This window comes from Podarcis gaigeae, assembly GCF_964106915.1.
Source record: "Podarcis gaigeae genome assembly, chromosome: 2".
Taxonomy (NCBI): Eukaryota; Metazoa; Chordata; class Lepidosauria; order Squamata; family Lacertidae; genus Podarcis; species Podarcis gaigeae.
The window spans coordinates 56,959,528-56,978,512 of NC_139679.1; the positions used below are offsets into that span (position 1 = coordinate 56,959,528).

An 18,985-nucleotide genomic window follows, 5' to 3' on the forward strand; every position below is an offset into this window, starting at 1 on the left:
GGGATTGCCATAGTGGAACTGAGAGGGTTGTGTTGTTGCCCATGCTCTCCTTTTAGCAAACAGGGTTTATTTTGTAACAAAGGCCTAAATTCCTGCCCTGTTCAGAGATAAGATCTAAAAAGACAAGTACAACATCTAGGAAGCAAAATAATGTTAAACATTCCTTTAACAAGCTGTTACTTGGCTATCTCATTGTGTTAAGAGAGAAAGCTATGTGGATAGGGCTTTGGTGCATTTTGTAATTTATTTATATTTTTAGCAAAATAAGTGAAACCCATAAATAAAATCGACAAGTATTGGAAAGGCAAAATGTGAGAACAATTGCTGTAAAGTTGGTGCTCTACAGTATTCCTAAAATGCAGCAGTTTGCTCAATTTTCTCCAAATTTAGCAGTTCTCTGGGGGGTCATTCACAGCGTGAACTGGCCACTCTTCCTGACTACGGGTGGGAGTTTCCACCAGTAATTCCATAGAGAAATTCCTGTGAATGGCCAACAGCACCCAGTGTCTCAATAGCTGCTTACTTTCTTAATCTCAGCCACCTTTCTTGGTATCGCCCCGAAATGTCGGAGAGATGCAAGCTCTATGACTGTATAGCAACTGTTTCCAGAGTTTTCCTGTCCCTGTGCCCTTAGATCTTGATGAGCACGAATTCAAGGGGAGATGTTGTTTTGTGTCGTGAAGGCTACGAGTAAGGCACCAGAAGATGGAGGCAGTAGCTGCTGCAGTGTTTTACAAATAAGAAACAGCCTGAATTCTGTTAGGTAGGTGACAGAAAGTGGTGTAAACATGGGGTGCATAGCTCTGGTTGTTTCTCCCGGCCCAGGCTGGTGCTTCAAGAGGGTATTTTTGCAGCCCCCTACTGCTCATGCTGGTCAGGCAGGACAGGGGAACGTGTCTCTTTGCAGTGCCAGCTTCCAGTCTAGCAAGACCAAGAGGCCCAGATCAGTTCTGTTGCCCTCACTTGTCAGCAGCACTGTCCCCACAGGATCCTGCACTGGGCCGCCCTCAGTTTTGCCAGAGATGCTAACCCAAGTGCAATTTTGGGAAGCACACTGGGTGCTCATTGACGGGGCTCCCCCAAGGAACAGCAGAGCTCCTCAAGCCGGAGCCCCAATGTAGGGCCACCTCCACTCCATCTGAACAAGTTCCATAACGGCGGATCAGGGGCATGGGTTGCTCTCCCCATAACTCAGTTGGTAGAGCACGAGACTCTTAATACCATGTGTTTGAGTCCCATGTTAGGCAAAAATAAATCCTGCATTGCAAGGGGTTGGACTAGATGATCCGTGGGGTCCCTTCTAACTCTACGAATATACTGCATATATTCCTATTATATAGTATTCCCATTATTTAATACAGTAAATATAAACAATCAACAGAGTTCAGTAGCATTGCCATTCTATGATCAGACTGAAAGAAACTGCAGAGATGTGATTCCAGGAAAGAAGAAAAAACACAGAAACAATATTTCAAGTACATTTTTATATAACAAAAAGGAGGGGTCACCCACATTAAAAACAAAAAAAATGTTTTCCTATATTAAAAATATAAACAGTCATGTCACAGTTTGTGATCAAAGAAAAGGACAGTGTTTTTGGTCCCATAAAAAGAAAAGCAAGACCAAGGACGTTTTGTTCCAAGCTTTCCCTGAATAACTAGACTAGAGAAACTCCAACCGATTTTGCAGTTTAACATGCTGCATAATTAAATTCCTCGGTTCTTAGCTTATTTCCTATGTATCAGCACCACTCCTATGCTGCCATGCTGGCAAGGTACTGCTTTGAGTTCTTAAGCACTAAGCATAACATTCACAGTTTGGAGGTTTTTTTGGTAGCTTTCATGTGCTTTCCTGACGTATTCCAACACTTGCTGCAATGTACACCTGCCAGGTGTGTTTCAGGGCCTCTTCACACAACCATCAGGCATGTGGTTACCACAGGAAAAGTTTCTGAGAGAGCCGTGTGAGCAAGCTGAATGGAAGCAGGCACACTGTGGTAGAAACACGGACTGCTAACATAATGCAGGTTTTGTCTCTTGAGCAGCTGCAGTGTTGTACCCACATCCATCTGGCGATAGGTTGGGAAGCAGAATATCACCTGTGGTTTTTCCATAGCTACTGTGTTCCACAGCAGCTGTGCAAAAGATCCCTTATTCACATTCGATCTTCACATTGATGTGACTTTTTGCTGAGTCTTTAAAAAGACTTTATGCATATATTGCACTATTGATCCTTCTGTCCCTTGCCATTAGATAGGGAGCACCTCAGCAAGCACAGTTTGGGGGACCATGAGCAGAGAGAGCAAAAATAGTCAATAATGAAGCTGACTGTGACATTTTTACTATGTGCGAAGGGGTATCATTTGGTGCCAAAGTGTGTATCTGGGGCCATCTTCACCCTCACATCATTCTTTAAAGGTAGGCCCAATGCGGTTGCACAAACGGCTTTTAAGGATTTGGGGCTAAGACATTTAAGGGCTGCCCCTATTAATGCGTTTAACTTGAGAAACAGTTTTTCCAAAATGCTAAAGACAATTGGCATAAGCACATGCACATGTGATAAATGCACCTCTGCTGCAGCATTGATCAGCTGTGGGATTCTTGCTGCAGAGTTATTTATTGATTGTTACGCCAAGTGGGACCAGGGACAGACTGCTCATCTAGCAATACTGGACCTGCAGTAAGTATCTGTACCTATTCCCTTATCTCTCCTTTCAACTGCTTGCTGCAGACTAGAGCTGCCAATGTGACATTGATCTACAGTCTCCTTGTGGTATCCAATCACAATTGAACTATTTTTGCTCCACTGTACCCTTCAGCGTTATAGAATCTGAGCCTATTTCTGTGCACAGCTCAGCACTGTGCTATTGTACATCTTCCTGCTGAAACAAGGCTTTGAGCTTTCATAGACAGGGCTCTGTATGCTTTTTAACATTAAAGAAACATGCTCAAGTTAATATGAATGCCGCATCAAGAAAAGCTAAAATCTGTGAGACACTTGAAAATGAAGCGTTATCACGGCTTATTTTGCACAACTTACTTCTGCTTTTGTGGGAGGGCAATAGGCGATCCAGCTGCCTGAAATCCTCCTCTGCATCACTAGAAAACCTGCTTAGCTTCTGAGGAAGTCTGTGTTCAGATTCCCACTTAGAGTTAGTGGCCTTGGGTTGCAACATTCTCTCAGCCTAACCTATAGGATTGTCCCAAGTATAAAAACAGAAAGAACTATGTGGGCTGCTTTGAGCTCTCTGAACGAAGCACAGGATAACTGATTTTATCATTAAAAGACAGGGAATATATCTGTATAAATAAAAATCTAATAGAACTACAGTGGTACCTCTACTTACGTTCACCTCCGGTTACGTATCCTTCGGGAGACATACGCGGCAAACCTGGAAGTATCTTTCTGGGTTTCGCCACAGGCACAGAAGCAATCTGGTCTACCGGCGAACGTGCATGCACAGAAGTGGTCCCTCCAGTTGCAGAAACCTTGGGATCCGACTGGAGCTCCGAAACAGATCCCATCCGCAAGCGGAGGTACCACTGTATTGTCTATATCAGTCCTGAACTACACGGCCCATCAAACCAAATACAGATCACCAGAGATGGTGTCCCTCCACAACAACAACAATTTTAATTGCCTGCCAGTGACTATAATTGTAAGAGCAATGAGAACTATTTGGTAAGCTACAATATATGGCTGGGGGTACTATGTTCAACTGTATGAGTCACAAGTTGTGTGGGCGTATTTTATGTCCTTTCATAGGGCTAGAATCTTATTTTAATTTTTTTAATGAAAAAGATTCAGGGATGGTGAATTCTATGGCATAACTGTGGAAATGTGGCTATAGCATCTGTTATGTACTGAGGTTCTCACCCTGGGCCAGCAGGGGGATACTGTAGATAGTTTTCAATCAGGTCCACATATGCAAATAAGGGATTGAAAGTGATGTTCAGTGATTGGATAGTTACATAAATTTGTTACAGTTGTGTTCTAGTTGTGGGTGAATATATCAGACGACACAGTGATTCTTCAACAGCTCTTGTTTATTCACAGGCCAGAACAGATCTGAACTGAAGGGTTCAGCCAGCCTGCTTATATAGAGCTCCACTACAACGCAACTGTAACAAATTTCTGTAACTATCCAATCACTGAACGTCACTTTCAATCCCTTATTTGCATATGTGGACCTGAGTGAAAATTATCTACACTATCCCCCTGCTGGCCCAGGGTGAGAACCTCAGTACATAACACCATCCTTCTCCAATGCTATGTGCAGAAATGATTGCCCCCCCTTCCCAGAAGCCAACATTTTGTTGCTCATCCAACCTCATTAGCAAGCGTATTTCACCTGCACCAACACAGGCCTGCCCATTTCTTGCATTTAGGAATAAGGCACCAAGTACTGGAGGACTTCACAATTATCTACCCAGATGAACTTTTGCATGATGCTTGCAGTATTCATTCAGAGCTGGATTGCATGACCAGATACAGCTTCAGCTGAGCATGTCATTGTAAAATAAACCTAATACAGGATGGTGATGGTGTGTATACCAATGGTTAGCTCACTTGAATTTGAGCTGTCAGCCCTGACAACTGGAAAGGGAAGCTTGCTCCATACATAATTTTAAAAATGAATAATTTTAAATGCTGCCCCCCTTCCCTTTTTGCGAAATGTGACCCTTGAATAGCTTTCCTGCAATCTCTCCTCTAAGGACAACTTCCTATGAACTTGTCGAAAAGACCTCATGGCAAAGAAGCCAGAGACACAGTGTGAAGAAAAGTTCCAATGTTTTAAGAATTGTTCCATAGTCCAGTAAGGTTGACATCTGATGAGCACTCCAGTTGTCTTTGATTTCGGAGTCAGTCAGCAGGGAGAAAAGTTTCAATTGTTCAGCAAGGGTAAACTCTTCTTGTAGCACAATTTCACTAAGGTTGAAGCCCAGCTCACACACCTTTATCCAAGTGGTGTTCTATTTTATCAACGCAGGGAAAAAGTCTTCATGCCGGCCCCTATCTAAGCTTAGTCTGAGCCTAGCTGCATGTCATTAGTCTACTCATCCCTACAACTAATTTTCAGGACTCATTCACGGCTCAGTAATGACGTACAATAGGTTAGCTTGTGCAGGAGACGACAATTAGTGTCTGAATAAAAACAAACTATCCTACTGTGTACACAAAAGAACGAGGAACCTAGGAAGCGCCCACTCCTTCCTGAAATAAGGCTTGATCTGTATTTCTAAGCATAGCACATAGCCCAGTCTGCTAAATGCTGATCCCTGAAGTTGTGTATTTCAGCTGCTTGTAGATCAGGGTTTTGGTTTTTTTGTGTGTTTTTTTTTTAGTTTTCAGTCTCTCTTAGTGTGGCCATATCAAAACAAAGGTAAGAGCTGTTTGACAGTGGAGCGGTCTCCCTTGGGAGGTTGTGGACTCTCTTTCCTTGGAGGTTTTTAAAGCAGAGGTTGGGTGGCCATCAGTCATGGATGCTTTGGCTGAGATTCCTGCATTCCCTTGTTGGGGTCCCTTCCAACTCTATGGAAAAAGGCATGCAGGGTTGCAGAAAGCATTTTAAAAGGTAGAGAGTTAAAGGTTTCAAAAATAGGCAGTGCTTCTTATTAACAGCTCTACTAACCTTTGGAACGAACTGGTCCCACGGTGCTACACAGAAATCAGTCAATCTGAGGAACAGGCTGTAATGGTGGGCAAGTGTTGTTGCTTTCTTCTTGCCTCTGATTATCACTGCCACCCATACTGCTGGTCTGCCCAGCTTCTGGGATCTCATCTTCACTGTACAGGTATTTGAATCCATCATAGAATTCATCAGGCTGCATGTCATCTTCATGGGTTTTGGCTCTGAGAAGTATGAAAGCTGATGGGCCTGGCCAGCTCCCTCTGGATCCTGAGTTGATCTGTGGTGTTTGCTTCACTGTGGAATAACAGCAGGGTAACCTTTTGTCCGAGTGAGTTTGGATGTTTTGGTTTGCAGGGTTGAATATATAAACAGTATTGGATGGTCGGAAGCCCAGGAGGTGCTGATCAACAAGCTCTTTACAGTGGATGAATTGGGTGCTGTCGATCTGTAATGCAATATATAACACAACTGTTTTTTTCTCAACTTCTGAAATTATTAGCTGTCATCAATTTTCAGTTCCAGTATCTCCAGCTGTACTAAACTAATGAAGTCAAAGTCTATTTCAGGGGATATGAATAACATGTACTAGTTTCCGTTGCATATAGCAAATGTGGAGTCTGTGTATATCCTGGCTGGGTTCAAACACAACAAAAAACTATAAACAAGCCATGGCTTGTTTGGTGCCCATAAACCAGGATCTGAAGCTACAGTTTGAAGCTGGTTTGCAAACCATAGCTGCATTAACTGTGGCTTGCTGTTTCTGAATTCACAGGCCATTGACAAAAGCACAAAGAGCCATTGCTCTAGGCTGATGCACCACAGACTGAAGTGCACTTATGAAGCAAGTCCTGAGCAGATGGGAAAACAAACACAGACAAGCTGCTCAAAACCACTGTTAACTCAAACTATAGTGGAAATTCAGCCATTGATTAATGCTGTGTTTGAACCCATCATGTGACTTACTGCTGCACAGGAACCTACCAAATGGCATTGTGCCAGTGGAGAAAAAGGAAAAAAAAGAGTCACATGGTAACTCCACTCAGATCATTGAAATTCAACTCTTGCACAGAAATATCCCCTAATACTTACTATAGAGCTTGGAGGGGGCAGGGAGAAGTTGCTATGGCAGAAAAGCCAGAGTTACACCTGGTCTCTCCCCTAAAGATTAGTACGGTAGGACAAGGAACTGGAGAGTAAAGCAAGGCTCAAAGTTCTATGCTGTACTGTTCCTCACCTACCCCAGGATGGTTTTATAGTGCTTTCATTCAGAACACTTGGGACTACTCTGCCCCCCTTGTTCACAGCAGGGTTGCATTGGTGCCTAGTGCCAAACCTAATTACTCTTGAATTCTCTAGGTCCTCATTTAGAGCTTGGCTTGGGGAACTGGAGATAATAATAATAATGATTTTATTATTTATATGCCACCCATTTGACTGGGTTGCCCCAGCCACTCTGGAAAGCTTCCAACAAAGTATTAGAACCTCAAACGTTTTTTAAAAACCTACATGTACAGGGCTGGCTTCAGATGTCTTCTAAAAGTCAGATAGATGTTTATTTCTTTGACACCTGGTGAGAGGGTATTCCACAAGGCAGGCACCGCTATTGAGAAGGCCCTCTGCCTGGTTCCCTGTAACCTCATTTCTTGCAATGCGGGAACCACCAGAAGGCCCTCGGATCTGGATCTCACTATCTGGGCTGAACGATAGGGGTAGAGATGCTCCTTCAGGTATAATGGGCCAACCAACATGAGGCCATGAGAGTTTTTAAAGTTTGGGGTGTGACAAATTGTCAGAATGAGAACAGTGGTGGTGCTCTATTGTTTAGAATAGAGCATCTCTTGAAAGTGTGACCCAAATTAAGCACAATGTCATGGCATCGCATAACCTAATAAGGGGCTTGGAATGGCTGCCCTTCATCCGGATCCTAACTTTCATTACACTAACATGGAATTTCGCATCCAGCGGTGGAAAAAATGCATCCTAACAAAAGACACACCAGCACTCCTGAGAAGTACATGAAAAAACGTACATTAAATGGTTTTAAAGTATTTGTGAAGTTTTTCCATTTTTCCTTTTTCAGTCTTTGTGCTGGCCTCAGGTTTGTGCCGCAGAGGCAGTTTGACTCCTACCTGTGCTTTTTTTAGCAGATCAGTAATTACAGGAAACCAGTCAGGAGTCAGCCTCTCCAACTCTAAGGTGATGATCACCAAAGCCAATGTGGAGCCCTTAAACTGCAATACTTGGTGGCATGCCATACAGTGCTGTAGCTGCTTGGTCAAGAATGCGGCATGGCGGGAAGGATTCCTCTGAGGCAGCCCATTTAGTAGATGGGGCCACTTGGACATCACCATGGCATGGAACTGGAGAGAAGAGAAAACATTTATATCACACACACACATATATATATTTAAGCACACACGCACATTTATTTATATTTATTTATATATATACCGTGTGTGTATATATATATATATAACAGAACTGAGGTCAACTGTGAACTTTGTACGTTTTCATATGTCATTGACCAGAAGTGCAAACTAATCCTTATTCATGGCAGGAAACCTCTTATAAAGTTTTGTTATTATTTTTTTGTCCTGCTGTTACCATTTGTGTCGTATTTGCCAAATATTGAAATGTTGAAGCTTCTACTGAATGTAACTTAATTCTGAATTCGTTGCATTGTTCGCAATTGTCAATTCAGAAGGTTTTGACTTCTCGTTTGTATAACTGAGTAACGGTGATAATTCAAGCCAGCAAACAGGAGAGAGAGAGAGAGAGAGAGAGAGAGAGAGAGAGAGAGAGAGAACAACTGATGATGCTTGGAAGCAGAACTAATACAATCTCATCATCCTGGTTCTGATCAGACATTTCCCCCCAACCAATCCTAATGCCAGGATGACCCAGGAATCCCCCCTTTGCTATAAAGCGGAGATGGGGACTCTGCAGCTCTCCGGAAACTGCTGGACTGTAACTCCTGTCACTTCTGACCACTGGATGGGGTTGATGGGAGCTGGGGTCCAGCCACATTAAGAGAGTCACAGGTCTCCCACCCATGCTGTGAAGAGATGAACTCTGAGAGACATTATCACATGACTTTTGCCTTACTATAGCACATGGTAACTTCTTAACGGGGAGTTTTCTTCCAGAAAACGTTTAGCAAATAAGATGTGACTTAAGTGCCAGATCAGAATGATCTAATTTGCCTAAAAATGAGGGTCAAATGTTTTTATGCAGGGTGAGGAGTAAAGAAAAGCTGATCTGAGATGCCCCATTTGTGAAATGTAGCAAAAACTCTGAAAGCTTTTTATGTACAGTATTGAGAGTGCAGATAGTTAGAAATATTTTTGCAGTGTATATTTAAAACAAACGGAACAAATCTCTAGTGGTACAGTATGAGCTCTTTTTAAAAGTCAATTATTAGTTGTCCTTTCAAAATGGGAGTCTACATTGTTTGTAAATAAAACTTATGGAATAGTTGGGTGTTCAAATGGAATTTCAATATCTTGAACAGTAATTCACTTCAAAAGATTTGCAGATAGTTAAGAATGAGTGGTCTGCGAGGCTAACTAGAAGGGAATGTATGTGAACCATTGCTGTTTTCTAGTCTTATTTGGTAAGAACAACAACCCTAGTTTAGCCTTTTGCAAAAAAGAAAAAAAAATGTCTAGTGCTTACAATGTTTAAGAAATCGATTGATGTTGCTGTGTAAAGATCCCAGTGAAGTTTATTGAGTATAATTCTTTCCATTCTCACAATCTCAGCTGGAGAACATTTACAACCACTCTGCACTGCAAGCTTCTTTACCGATGGTATTATCTGTTTTAAAACAAAAGGAAAAATAATAATAATAAAAGAAGCCCAAATTCCTATGAAATTTTGTATGGTGTGGTGTGTGCACTACTATCACATAAATGAAATGCAGCCTACTCAACTATCCTCTTTGGGGTAAAAACCAAGAGGTCCTTGAAATAATCCCAATATTCATTATAGCACCATGTTCTCAGATTTTAATAAAAGTAATTCCCCACCCTTGTGAATTCCCTTATGTATGTATAAGACTAATTTCACTAGTCATGCATCTTGAGGATGTATGAAAACAACTTGCCTTCAACTTTTTTTGTGTTCTGAAACAATGGCTGGATTCTTCGAGGTTTTTTCCTCTTGCGATTTGGCTATCTTTATTGCATATTCACCTTCACTTCTAGAGTACTAACCTTAAAGCCAGAGAGGAGGACTTCTGCAGGCCAAGGGCCACATTGAACCACGGTCAACTCTCTGAGGTCCACATGTCAAAGTAGGTGAGGAGGAAGTGTACAGTGAATGTGCCCCCACTTTTTAAAAAGGACCATGCTTGGGGTGGGTGGGGGGGTGTCTTGAGCAAGTCACACAAAAAACTTTTGACACTCCAGAATCACAGTAGGAGACCTGCCTGAGTAATCAGTAATTTTATAATATGTATAAATACATAAATATAAGGGCTTGGGATTGTTAATGAACATATTTTTGAAGGATCTTGGGAGGCACAAAAACACTTTGGTATTACAGTAGAGCAGTGTTTCCCAACCTTGTGCCTCCAGATGTTTTTGGCCTACAACTCCCATCATCCCTAGCTAGCAGGATCAGTGGTCAGGGATGATGGGAGTTGTAGGCCAAAAACATCTGGAGGCACAAGGTTGGGAAACACTGCAGTAGAGTATCCATTCTGTTAAAAAAAATGTTTTTTTTAAATTTCCTTTGGTGTTTTTTAAAAAAGGACAAATTTTGGGGTGGGGAGGGGCAAAAATACCTCTTGGGGCCTGTTGGTAACAGATTAACCATCCCTGGATTAAAGTTAAGTTTGTGACACCAACCCTAAAACATACACTGAATGAAGGCCTTGCTAAAGTTCATTATGGACATTTCTGAGGAAGTTTACTCCTGGGCTTTAAGTGTCAGATCTTGTTCAATAACAGAGGCCTAATTGTATTCTAGCTTCTACAGTGACTTTGTACACATAGCATAAAATCAGACCACTAGTACACAGTTTTTCAAGGATTCTTTGAGAAAGGAAACAATTATTATTTAGAGCCTGTTTAACTAAACAACAGAATTTATAAGAACTTTTTGACACAATCGACAATCTAGTGCTCAAAGCAGAGTTCAGGATTCTTCAGCATATCCAATGCAGAAATGCCACTTAATTTATTTATGCAATGTATTTATATCCCACCTACTCTCAAGTCGGGATCCAAGGTGGCTTCCAACATTTCAAAAGCTTCATTATAAAATACAGAGCAATAAAAATGAACTAGTTAAAAAGAATAATCAAAATTCATTACAAGACATTAATAACCAGCAATTAAAAGGTAGCCCAGTGATAACCTTCGTCTGCATCAAGGGCTCTGCCACACTTCTATATGCCCCATGCCTAGAAAGTACAGGTCCAAGCAGTTTTCTGTTTGCTCCACAATTTCTAAGCATGGGTCCTTTGCCCTGCTGCTTTCCCCTGGAAAACCCACTATTTAGTGACAAATTGGACCAAACCAGATTGCCATGTGTTCCAATTTAAAGATCAGGTTTTCCTGGGGTAAGCAGTGAGGCAAACAGAAATAAGCACTTTGAAAACTAAGGCCTGTATGAATAGGAAGGTCTCAGCTTGACAGTGGAAGGATAACAAAGAAGGAGCCAATCTAACCTCTCTTGGGAACGAATTCCACAAAACAGGTGCAGTCACAAAAAAGGCTCTGTCTCATGTCACCACCAACCATGTTTCTGATGTTGATGGGACTAAGGGAAGGTGCTCATTTTAGCACCTGGGCAGGTTTCTATAGGGAAATGCAATCTTTCAGGTAGCGTGGACCCAAGCCTTCAATTGCAACTTGGTGCACTGTTTGCAAGCTTGTCCAGGATACCATGTGGCCATCGAAGCATGGATCGGTATGATTTCATCGGCAACCACCATGCATCAATAGATGCAGCATAGCAACGAGACAGGCAACTGAAAAACGGAGAGTGTATGATCCAAGCAGACTAAGGCAAGTCTGAGAGTGACTTACCTAGATGTTCTACTGTAGTTTTGCTGCCAAACATCCAACAATGTCACTGTAACCTGATACATTGAAATAAGCATTCATAATGGGTTTAAAACTGACAGGTAGCCTATTGGGACAGACAGGCTCCCTCGGACACAGGTTGCCCATAGACTTTCACAGTGGCTTAAGCCATTCCAACTACACACATCCATAAAAAAGGGTGTGTGTCTGTGAAGATCCTGTACATGTCACTTTAATGGAAGACAAATCCTTCTCTTAGGTTGCCACATTTAAAACATACACACCTCATCTTCTTCATTGATTTTTGCTGCAAGAACCAAGCAAGCTGTTGCAATGCATTGGAGGTATTTTAACTGTGCCTGAAAGAGAAGGGTAATAGTTTAAAGAAAAAGAATGGAGGAAAAATACCCAACTGGATACACACACACACACACACATATTCATGCTTCTGAGATGCCTCACTGTGGTGCACCAAGCAGTAAGAGGAGTCTATCTGAGTAACTGGAACATGGCAATTTAGCAGCAGTACTCTTCAAAGCTAAACAGTGGTACCTCGTTTTGTGACCGCCCTGTTTAGGGTCCTTTTTGTCCAATGTCAGTGGCAAACCTGGAAGTACCGGAACGGGTTACTTCCAGGTTTTGCTGCACGCAGAGAAGCACTAAATCGTGCTTCACGCATGTGCAGAGCACTGCTTTGTCAAGCGTCGTTTTCGTCAAGCATCTGGGGCTCTGGAACAGATCCCAAACGCAAAAGGAGGTACGATTGTATATGGTCTATGATGAAATCACTTCAAGTAATTAATACAAGACAGAAAGGGCCCGGCATGAAATGTTTAACAGCCACTGCTTTTTTAAATATCAGAATTAGGACAGGGAAGCGAGATCAGTGTTATTCATGCAGAATGTACCTATTCCATATATTCCCTTTATTTACATTTTAATCAAAGCACTTGGATGTGTTTCTGCCCTAGCTCATGCTAACACTGATGGAGAAGCTCGGGTCACACTTGGAGCTGTGGTATACAAACAGCTTACAATTTAAAGCAGCCTTCATGGGGTACCAATAGGACTGCACTACACATCTGGATTCAGCTCTCTAATATTAGATGAGTGCATGCTGCAGCCCAGCGAAATCCCCATTATGTTTTCCATTGATAATAAAAGAAATAGGGTGAGGTTGAAGCTCTTTACCTTCACTGATGCCAACAACCGATTAAAAAAGCTGACAGCCAGAGCAAACGTTTCGGAGCAAAACTGGAAGAGCAAACTCGATTCCCTGATCCACAAAACAGCTTTCTCATAATAAAATGGAGATATGTCTGTGCCCTAAAATGGAATAATGGGGTTGGTTAAAACAAACACAATAATTTGGGATTTGCTGAAGTTTAAAGAACATAACTGACAGCAAAGCTAGAAATATATTCCAAAAAAATTTAGGCACACATAACAGAGATTTTGCTTTAGCTTTTCATTGCTCACTGTAATCAGGATTGGTTATTAATGTCTAGATGGAAGAGTTTTTGTTAAAGACAAACAGTCTCCTACCCAAGTGTAAGAGGGTGGTTCACAGGTGCAACTACTGAACATGAGAACAGAGCTCTTTGTTTTTACCCAGGCACAGTCTTTTTACTTGTTTGGAAGGATTCTGTTGCTAAGTAAAAATCACTAAATGTATCCCAGACTACAAAATGCCCATCTGTATAATACAAAGTGCATGGTGGTAGACTGTATGGGTGCATGTGATGGGACTGGTTCCCTACCCACTAGAGCAAACCAATTTATATTCATTTTATATGAAGGAATTATAATCAATTTTTGAGGAACTCTTCTTTATCTCCCTACCCCACTCAAACTGACTAAATAAGGTTGCCAATCTAAGGAAATTACTGGTCAAAGGTTGAAAAATGCATGCCACGTGGCTCTCCAACTTCATGAACCACAGTTCTTTTCTATGAAGAGCATACCTTCAGTGCGAAACCATGGAAAACTGGCACCTTCCAAGTCTCTGTCTCTCTTGCTAGAGCATGCTCCATTGCCAAGGCAAGTTTCTGGCTCTCTGGAGGTCCTGTGCACTTCATAGCGGTTACTGAAGAGACCGGCTTCCTGGTGAGGAACCACTACCTTACAACCAGAAAACAAAATAAAACTATTACTATTATTTCTTACAGAACTACATGGGTCTGCACGTAGACTATATAAGTTGAGGCTCTAAAACCATTTTGCCAAGTACCTGTACATTACAGGTGTGTTTTGATGACCAAACTCTTGGCAGGCAGAAAATATTATCTAGACAGGTCACTATATCTACTAGACATGGTGACTAATAATTCTGGCTAGCTCTAACCTCAAACAGACGGCTACTCTTTTGTTTTTTGTTTTAATCACGTTCTGTTCTGGCTTCTTTTTTTAAGCTTCTTTTTTCATGCTTCCTGGATGAAGCCTATCCTTGGTGGGGACCAAAGAATGTGATACACCCACTATAAGGAAGGCACTTTAAATTACTTCACATGAAACTATTTCCAGGTGTCAAGCTGTGTGCATTTAGCAGCTCACACTCCAAAATGGACCATTTCCTCTATGTGTCAACACAAAGCCACTCCCACAAATAGGGGTGGTGACATGGAGAGAAGTGCTCTGTTCACACAGGGAGCTGTGGCAGATAAAGAGCTCGCCATTTAAAGCAGCATTCATGGGGTATCAATCATAATGTCTACTGGCTCAGGCACACAGGGAAACACAGCCAACTAACACACTTTTCCATTGCACATGGAGAACTTCAAATCTCTTCTTTGGTTAGGGAGACCCACGACTTATGTACCGGTATTCTACAATTTATATCTCGCACCTTCAACACTAGCATGATCCCAGAGCGGATTACAGAAATGTAATAAAAGCAATAAATAAGGCAATACTTAAAACAGAAAAAGCATACAAAAACTAAAAGCGGACTCATTTTGTGAGCCCTTGCCATAGAGGCAAATAATTTGTTCTTAAAAAACAAACAAACAAAAACCCTGCACAAACTAAATCTTTAGAGAATGTTTTTTTAGGATTATGTATATGAAGCACTACAGAAGAAAATTAATTCTCATGGGTGTGAACAAAAAGTGCTTGTGAACTTGTGCTGCTCTATAACTTTGATTTCAGCACATTTGTTTTTACATGTGCACACACATATAAACTGACATGCATTCCCATGGCCAACCACACCCCAATCTTGCATGCCAATTTGAGAACTGGCCAGAATGGTAAACATGGTTCAGTGCAAATGTCAGACATCTCAGAAAAGTGGCATCTCAGAATGAATGGCATGGTGCTAATCAAGATTGGACAATACATTTGAATGACACGTGTCTGGCGCACACAAAATTATGGATGTACATTCAAACTTGCAAAGAACAAAAAATGAAAAGATGACAAAGGAGGCTAAGTGTACAAAATCATGTTGGATGTCTCACTCAAAGTGATCTAGCAGGTGTCCTGGATGGGTGAGAAGTGTGTTTAATTATCTGATCACGCCACATCTTCTGGGGGTTTTTTCTCCTCCCCTTGTGAAATTCTAATGTATACACGCAGGGGGCACTTTTTCCTATTAAATTCTAAACCAACAAGATCCTTCACACAGCAGGATAATGAGAGATCAGATGATGTCGCACATGTCAGGACTCCCTTCAAAACAACAGCTCTGCAACTTTTTGTCTAGACAGATGAAAACGGACAAACAAGCAGTGATTACGTCACACACAGAGTCACATGCCCTATGGTACCCTACCTGACCTTGCAAGTTCTGGATCAGGAGACAACAGAGATAAGGTATGTTTCCCCTTCCCTCGAAAGATAGAAGAGGAAAGGGCTGGTGAGGGTGTCCACAGGAGAAAGGCCTGCGGGCAGCTAAAGCAATGGGATGAAGCATTATGAATGGCACAGACTCATATGAGAATGGACTGGAGTCCATTTGTACAACACTGCATTTACAGTGCCGGAGGATCCTTGTGACTATTTGATTGAGGTGTGACTAGAAATTATGTTAACTGATACAGAGGTTGTTGTGCTCCTGACCAGGCTTCTCAACAATGGAGAGCTTCCAATTTTCCAGTTAGAATCCCCCTTCAGACCTTCATGCCAAATGCACTAAAGCAAGGGGTGGAATGGGATGGGATGGGATGGGATGGGATGGAGTGGCTCCCATGCCCATCCCTTCAACCTCTACACAAATAATTGTGCAACAGGATTTTCCGCTCTCTCCTCATGTACCCCCAACTTTTTGGACAAGATTTGGGGACAGTGCATGGCACACATATGGGGCATGGAGGAATTACATTGCATATGTGGAAATCATACTGCTTGCACAACCGTTTTGCTGACTGTCACCAAAATGAGTTCTAATAATTGTTAGGGCTTAAGCCCTGTTCTGTGAAAACAAACAACCCTGTATTTTTGCCCAAGGGGTATTTTATATGCATTTCTCTTCACTGGATTACATGCAGGCTAAACGGTGGATGGAGCAGGGGCACAAATGCAATCACAAGTGTGGGGCAGGAAAATTTATAGTGCTTCATTCATTTTCTAGGCCACTCTAATTGGCATTGGAAAGTTTTCCGGGGGGGGGGGGATCCCTATAATCACAGGCAAGCCCCATCCCCAACACCTCTGTGCATTTCGTGTGAACACCTGTAGTGAATTTGTAATCATGTTCATTTGAACACACTTATAAATCCTCCCAGGACGCGGGTGGCGCTGTGGGTAAAAGCCTCAGCGCCTAGGGCTTGCCGATCGAAAGGTCGGCGGTTCGAATCCCTGCGGCGGGGTGCGCTCCCGTTGTTCAGTCCCAGCGCCTGCCAACCTAGCAGTTCGAAAGCACCCCCGGGTGCAAGTAGATAAATAGGGACCGCTTACTATCGGGAAGGTAAACGGCGTTTCCGTGTGCAGCTCTGGCTCGCCAGATGCAGCTTTGACACGCTGGCCACGTGACCTGGAAGTGTCTCCGGACAGCGCTGGCCCCTGGCCTCTTGAGTGAGATGGGCGCACAACCCTAGAGTCTGGCAAGACTGGCCCGTACAGGCAGGGGTACCTTTACCTTTAAAATCCTCCGACATCCTCCCAGTTCAGAGGTTCCAAGAGTTCAACAGAACATGCTTAGAAACCCTATTCATACCTTCACACTGGGGACAAGGCTTGCATCGGCCCCCATTCACATTTTGAGCCCTGCAATGTTCAGCTGAATGCCTGAACATGGTTTAAATTACCAGGTTTTGTACTGCACCTCTCTCCTACTGTACAATCAGTACAGTACGATTTTATGTTGCTGTTTTAGATGGTGATGTTTTAATGTGCGTCCCCCTCCTAGATTTATTGTAAACTTAATTTCATTTAAGCTGGCCGGATGACTTCGTTGAAGGGTACGGGATGAACATCCTCAAAAGATAATCCCATCTGAGTGCGCCACTGCAAAAAGTTTGCACTTCTCATAACTTAGAAGCCTTTGTTTACAAATACGGCTGCGTTTCCTAAGTAAAAGGCCACAAACTGTGGTTCTCCTCCATGTAGCACTGACATCGGGCACATCCTGTCTAAAACCTCAAAAAACAGCCTTATACAACAGGGAGAGAAGAGACAGGAAAACAAAAAAGGCAGGAAAACAGACGGCTGATAACCACACGACTGGCCTCCTTCCGTTTGCACGGAAGGAAACAAAACAGACGAGGCTCGGATCACATGACTGGTTGGCACTTTAAAACAAAACACACACAAAAGTGCCCAGCTTTCGGAAAGCAAAACTCCAGGCGACCGAAAGTCAAGGGAAGAGATCGACATGGCTAGAGGCGCCTACCAGAGTGCCAGCCCCAGATCGGGACTTGGGGGAGGGGGCACATCTGTCGGTCTCCAGAGAACGAGCCTCCTCCTTCCCCTCCCTTCTGGTCCGATGGGCTCTTACCTCTCTGCCCGGGGCTCTGCCCTTGGCGCTGGGGGCGCTTCTCTCATGCTGTTCGGCTCCGCGTCGCAAGCAAAGGCTCGATCCGATGGGAAGAGGAGGAGGACGAGACGCCTCCTCCGACCATAGTTGCGGCTGGTGAAGTTAATGGGCCCTGCTAAGTTCCAGAAGTCCGGGTGGAAGGAGCAGCGTCCTCCTGCTTCTAAACCCAGGGTGGAAAATAATAATACAATAATAATAAAGCAACTTTAAAATATCTTTGTTGGCTCGCCGTTGCGCCGCCTTTTGCAAGGCTCCCCTCTCCGAAAGAGCAACAAAACGGCTGGGAGAGTCCTTTCTTGGTGGGCGGATTCAAACCGCGGCAGGCTCCGCCTCTGGGCTTGGGGGTTGCTCACAGCGACAGCGCCTTTCCCCCGGATGGGTCTTGTGGGGGGTGGATGGGGAGAACTGTCTCAGGACGTGACGCCGTGCATGAACCTCCAAGGTGGGGGCGGGTGGGGATCACTGGGCCAGGCGGATTCAACCCGCGTGCGCCTCCTGGCTGACTCTGGAGCAGGATCACCAGCAACAGCTGAGCGTCGACTCCTCTGCTGGGTCCTCTGCTGCCCCAGCCTCCTGGGGGATCCTGGCCCGCCCCCAACAGTAACAATATGGCCTTTGTGGAAGAGAAAACTCCCAGGGATCTCTCCTCTAGGAAGAAGGGGGGAAAGGCAAGCAGTCTGGCACATTCTTCTCCCTCTCTCATGAGACTAGAACTCAGGGCTAAGCAAAAGCACCATGAACAAAAGTACTTCTTTACAGAGGGAATTGGTTCCCCACAAAATCCACCGACTTGGAGGGTTTTAAAAGAAGATAAGTTCATGGAGGGCAATGGAGATGTTCTACCTCCCTTGGTGGAGGCAGAGTGCCTCTGGATGTTAGTTGCTGGGAACCGAAGTGGGGAAAGCACTCTTGTGCTCAGGTCCTTATTGCAGGCTTCTCTGGGGCATCTGGGCTGGCCAGTGTGAGAACAGGATGCTGGACGAGATGGATCTTTGGCCTGATTTAGCAGGACACTTCCTAGGTTCTTAAGCAAATCACTATGAAAATTCATTGGAATGGCATACTTGCCCAAGCCCAAGACTGAGTTCTTATTCATACTGCAATTCTGGTGGCGAGATTGGAATCCTTTCTATAGGCAAAACAATTAAATGTATAGTGTAGATGGTGTCTACTATTGTGTCAATAACAAAAAAAAATCATACTTTTTTTTGAGGGGGGTCCCCAAAGTGTTCCCAGAAAAATAATCAAATCATATATAAAGAAAATGCAAATCTTGAGAAAATTTGGTAGATTTCCGTTTAAAGGGTGAGAGATAAAGTAGTTTTACAGTAGTAATCATCTTAATAG

At 43.2% G+C, this 18,985-nt stretch overlaps 1 protein-coding gene across 5 annotated transcripts; it reads right to left on the reverse strand.

Moving 5' to 3' along the window:
* Positions 1-1,469: 1,469 nt before the first annotated feature.
* CCNI2 (cyclin I family member 2) lies at positions 1,470-18,042 on the reverse strand. 5 transcript variants are annotated; one of them, XR_014559706.1, is made up of 8 exons: positions 17,600-18,035; positions 13,629-13,785; positions 12,856-12,990; positions 11,949-12,023; positions 9,308-9,448; positions 7,762-7,992; positions 4,255-6,077; positions 1,470-3,853 (listed from the first exon to the last, which is right to left on the reverse strand). XR_014559706.1 is itself a non-coding variant. In XM_083720310.1 (7 exons), exons 2-7 carry the CDS (start codon positions 13,740-13,742, stop codon positions 5,670-5,672), a joined length of 1,104 nt encoding a protein of 367 aa, XP_083576436.1. In that variant the 5' UTR covers positions 13,743-13,781; positions 17,600-18,037; the 3' UTR covers positions 1,470-5,669. The 5 variants fall into 5 exon arrangements, 4 of the variants coding, with proteins under 4 accessions (XP_083576436.1, XP_083576437.1, XP_083576435.1 ...); XM_083720310.1 differs by having other exon boundaries at positions 1,470-6,077; positions 13,629-13,781; positions 17,600-18,037; XM_083720311.1 differs by having other exon boundaries at positions 1,470-6,077; positions 13,629-16,371; positions 16,742-18,037.
* Between the last annotated feature and the right edge of the window lie 943 nt (positions 18,043-18,985).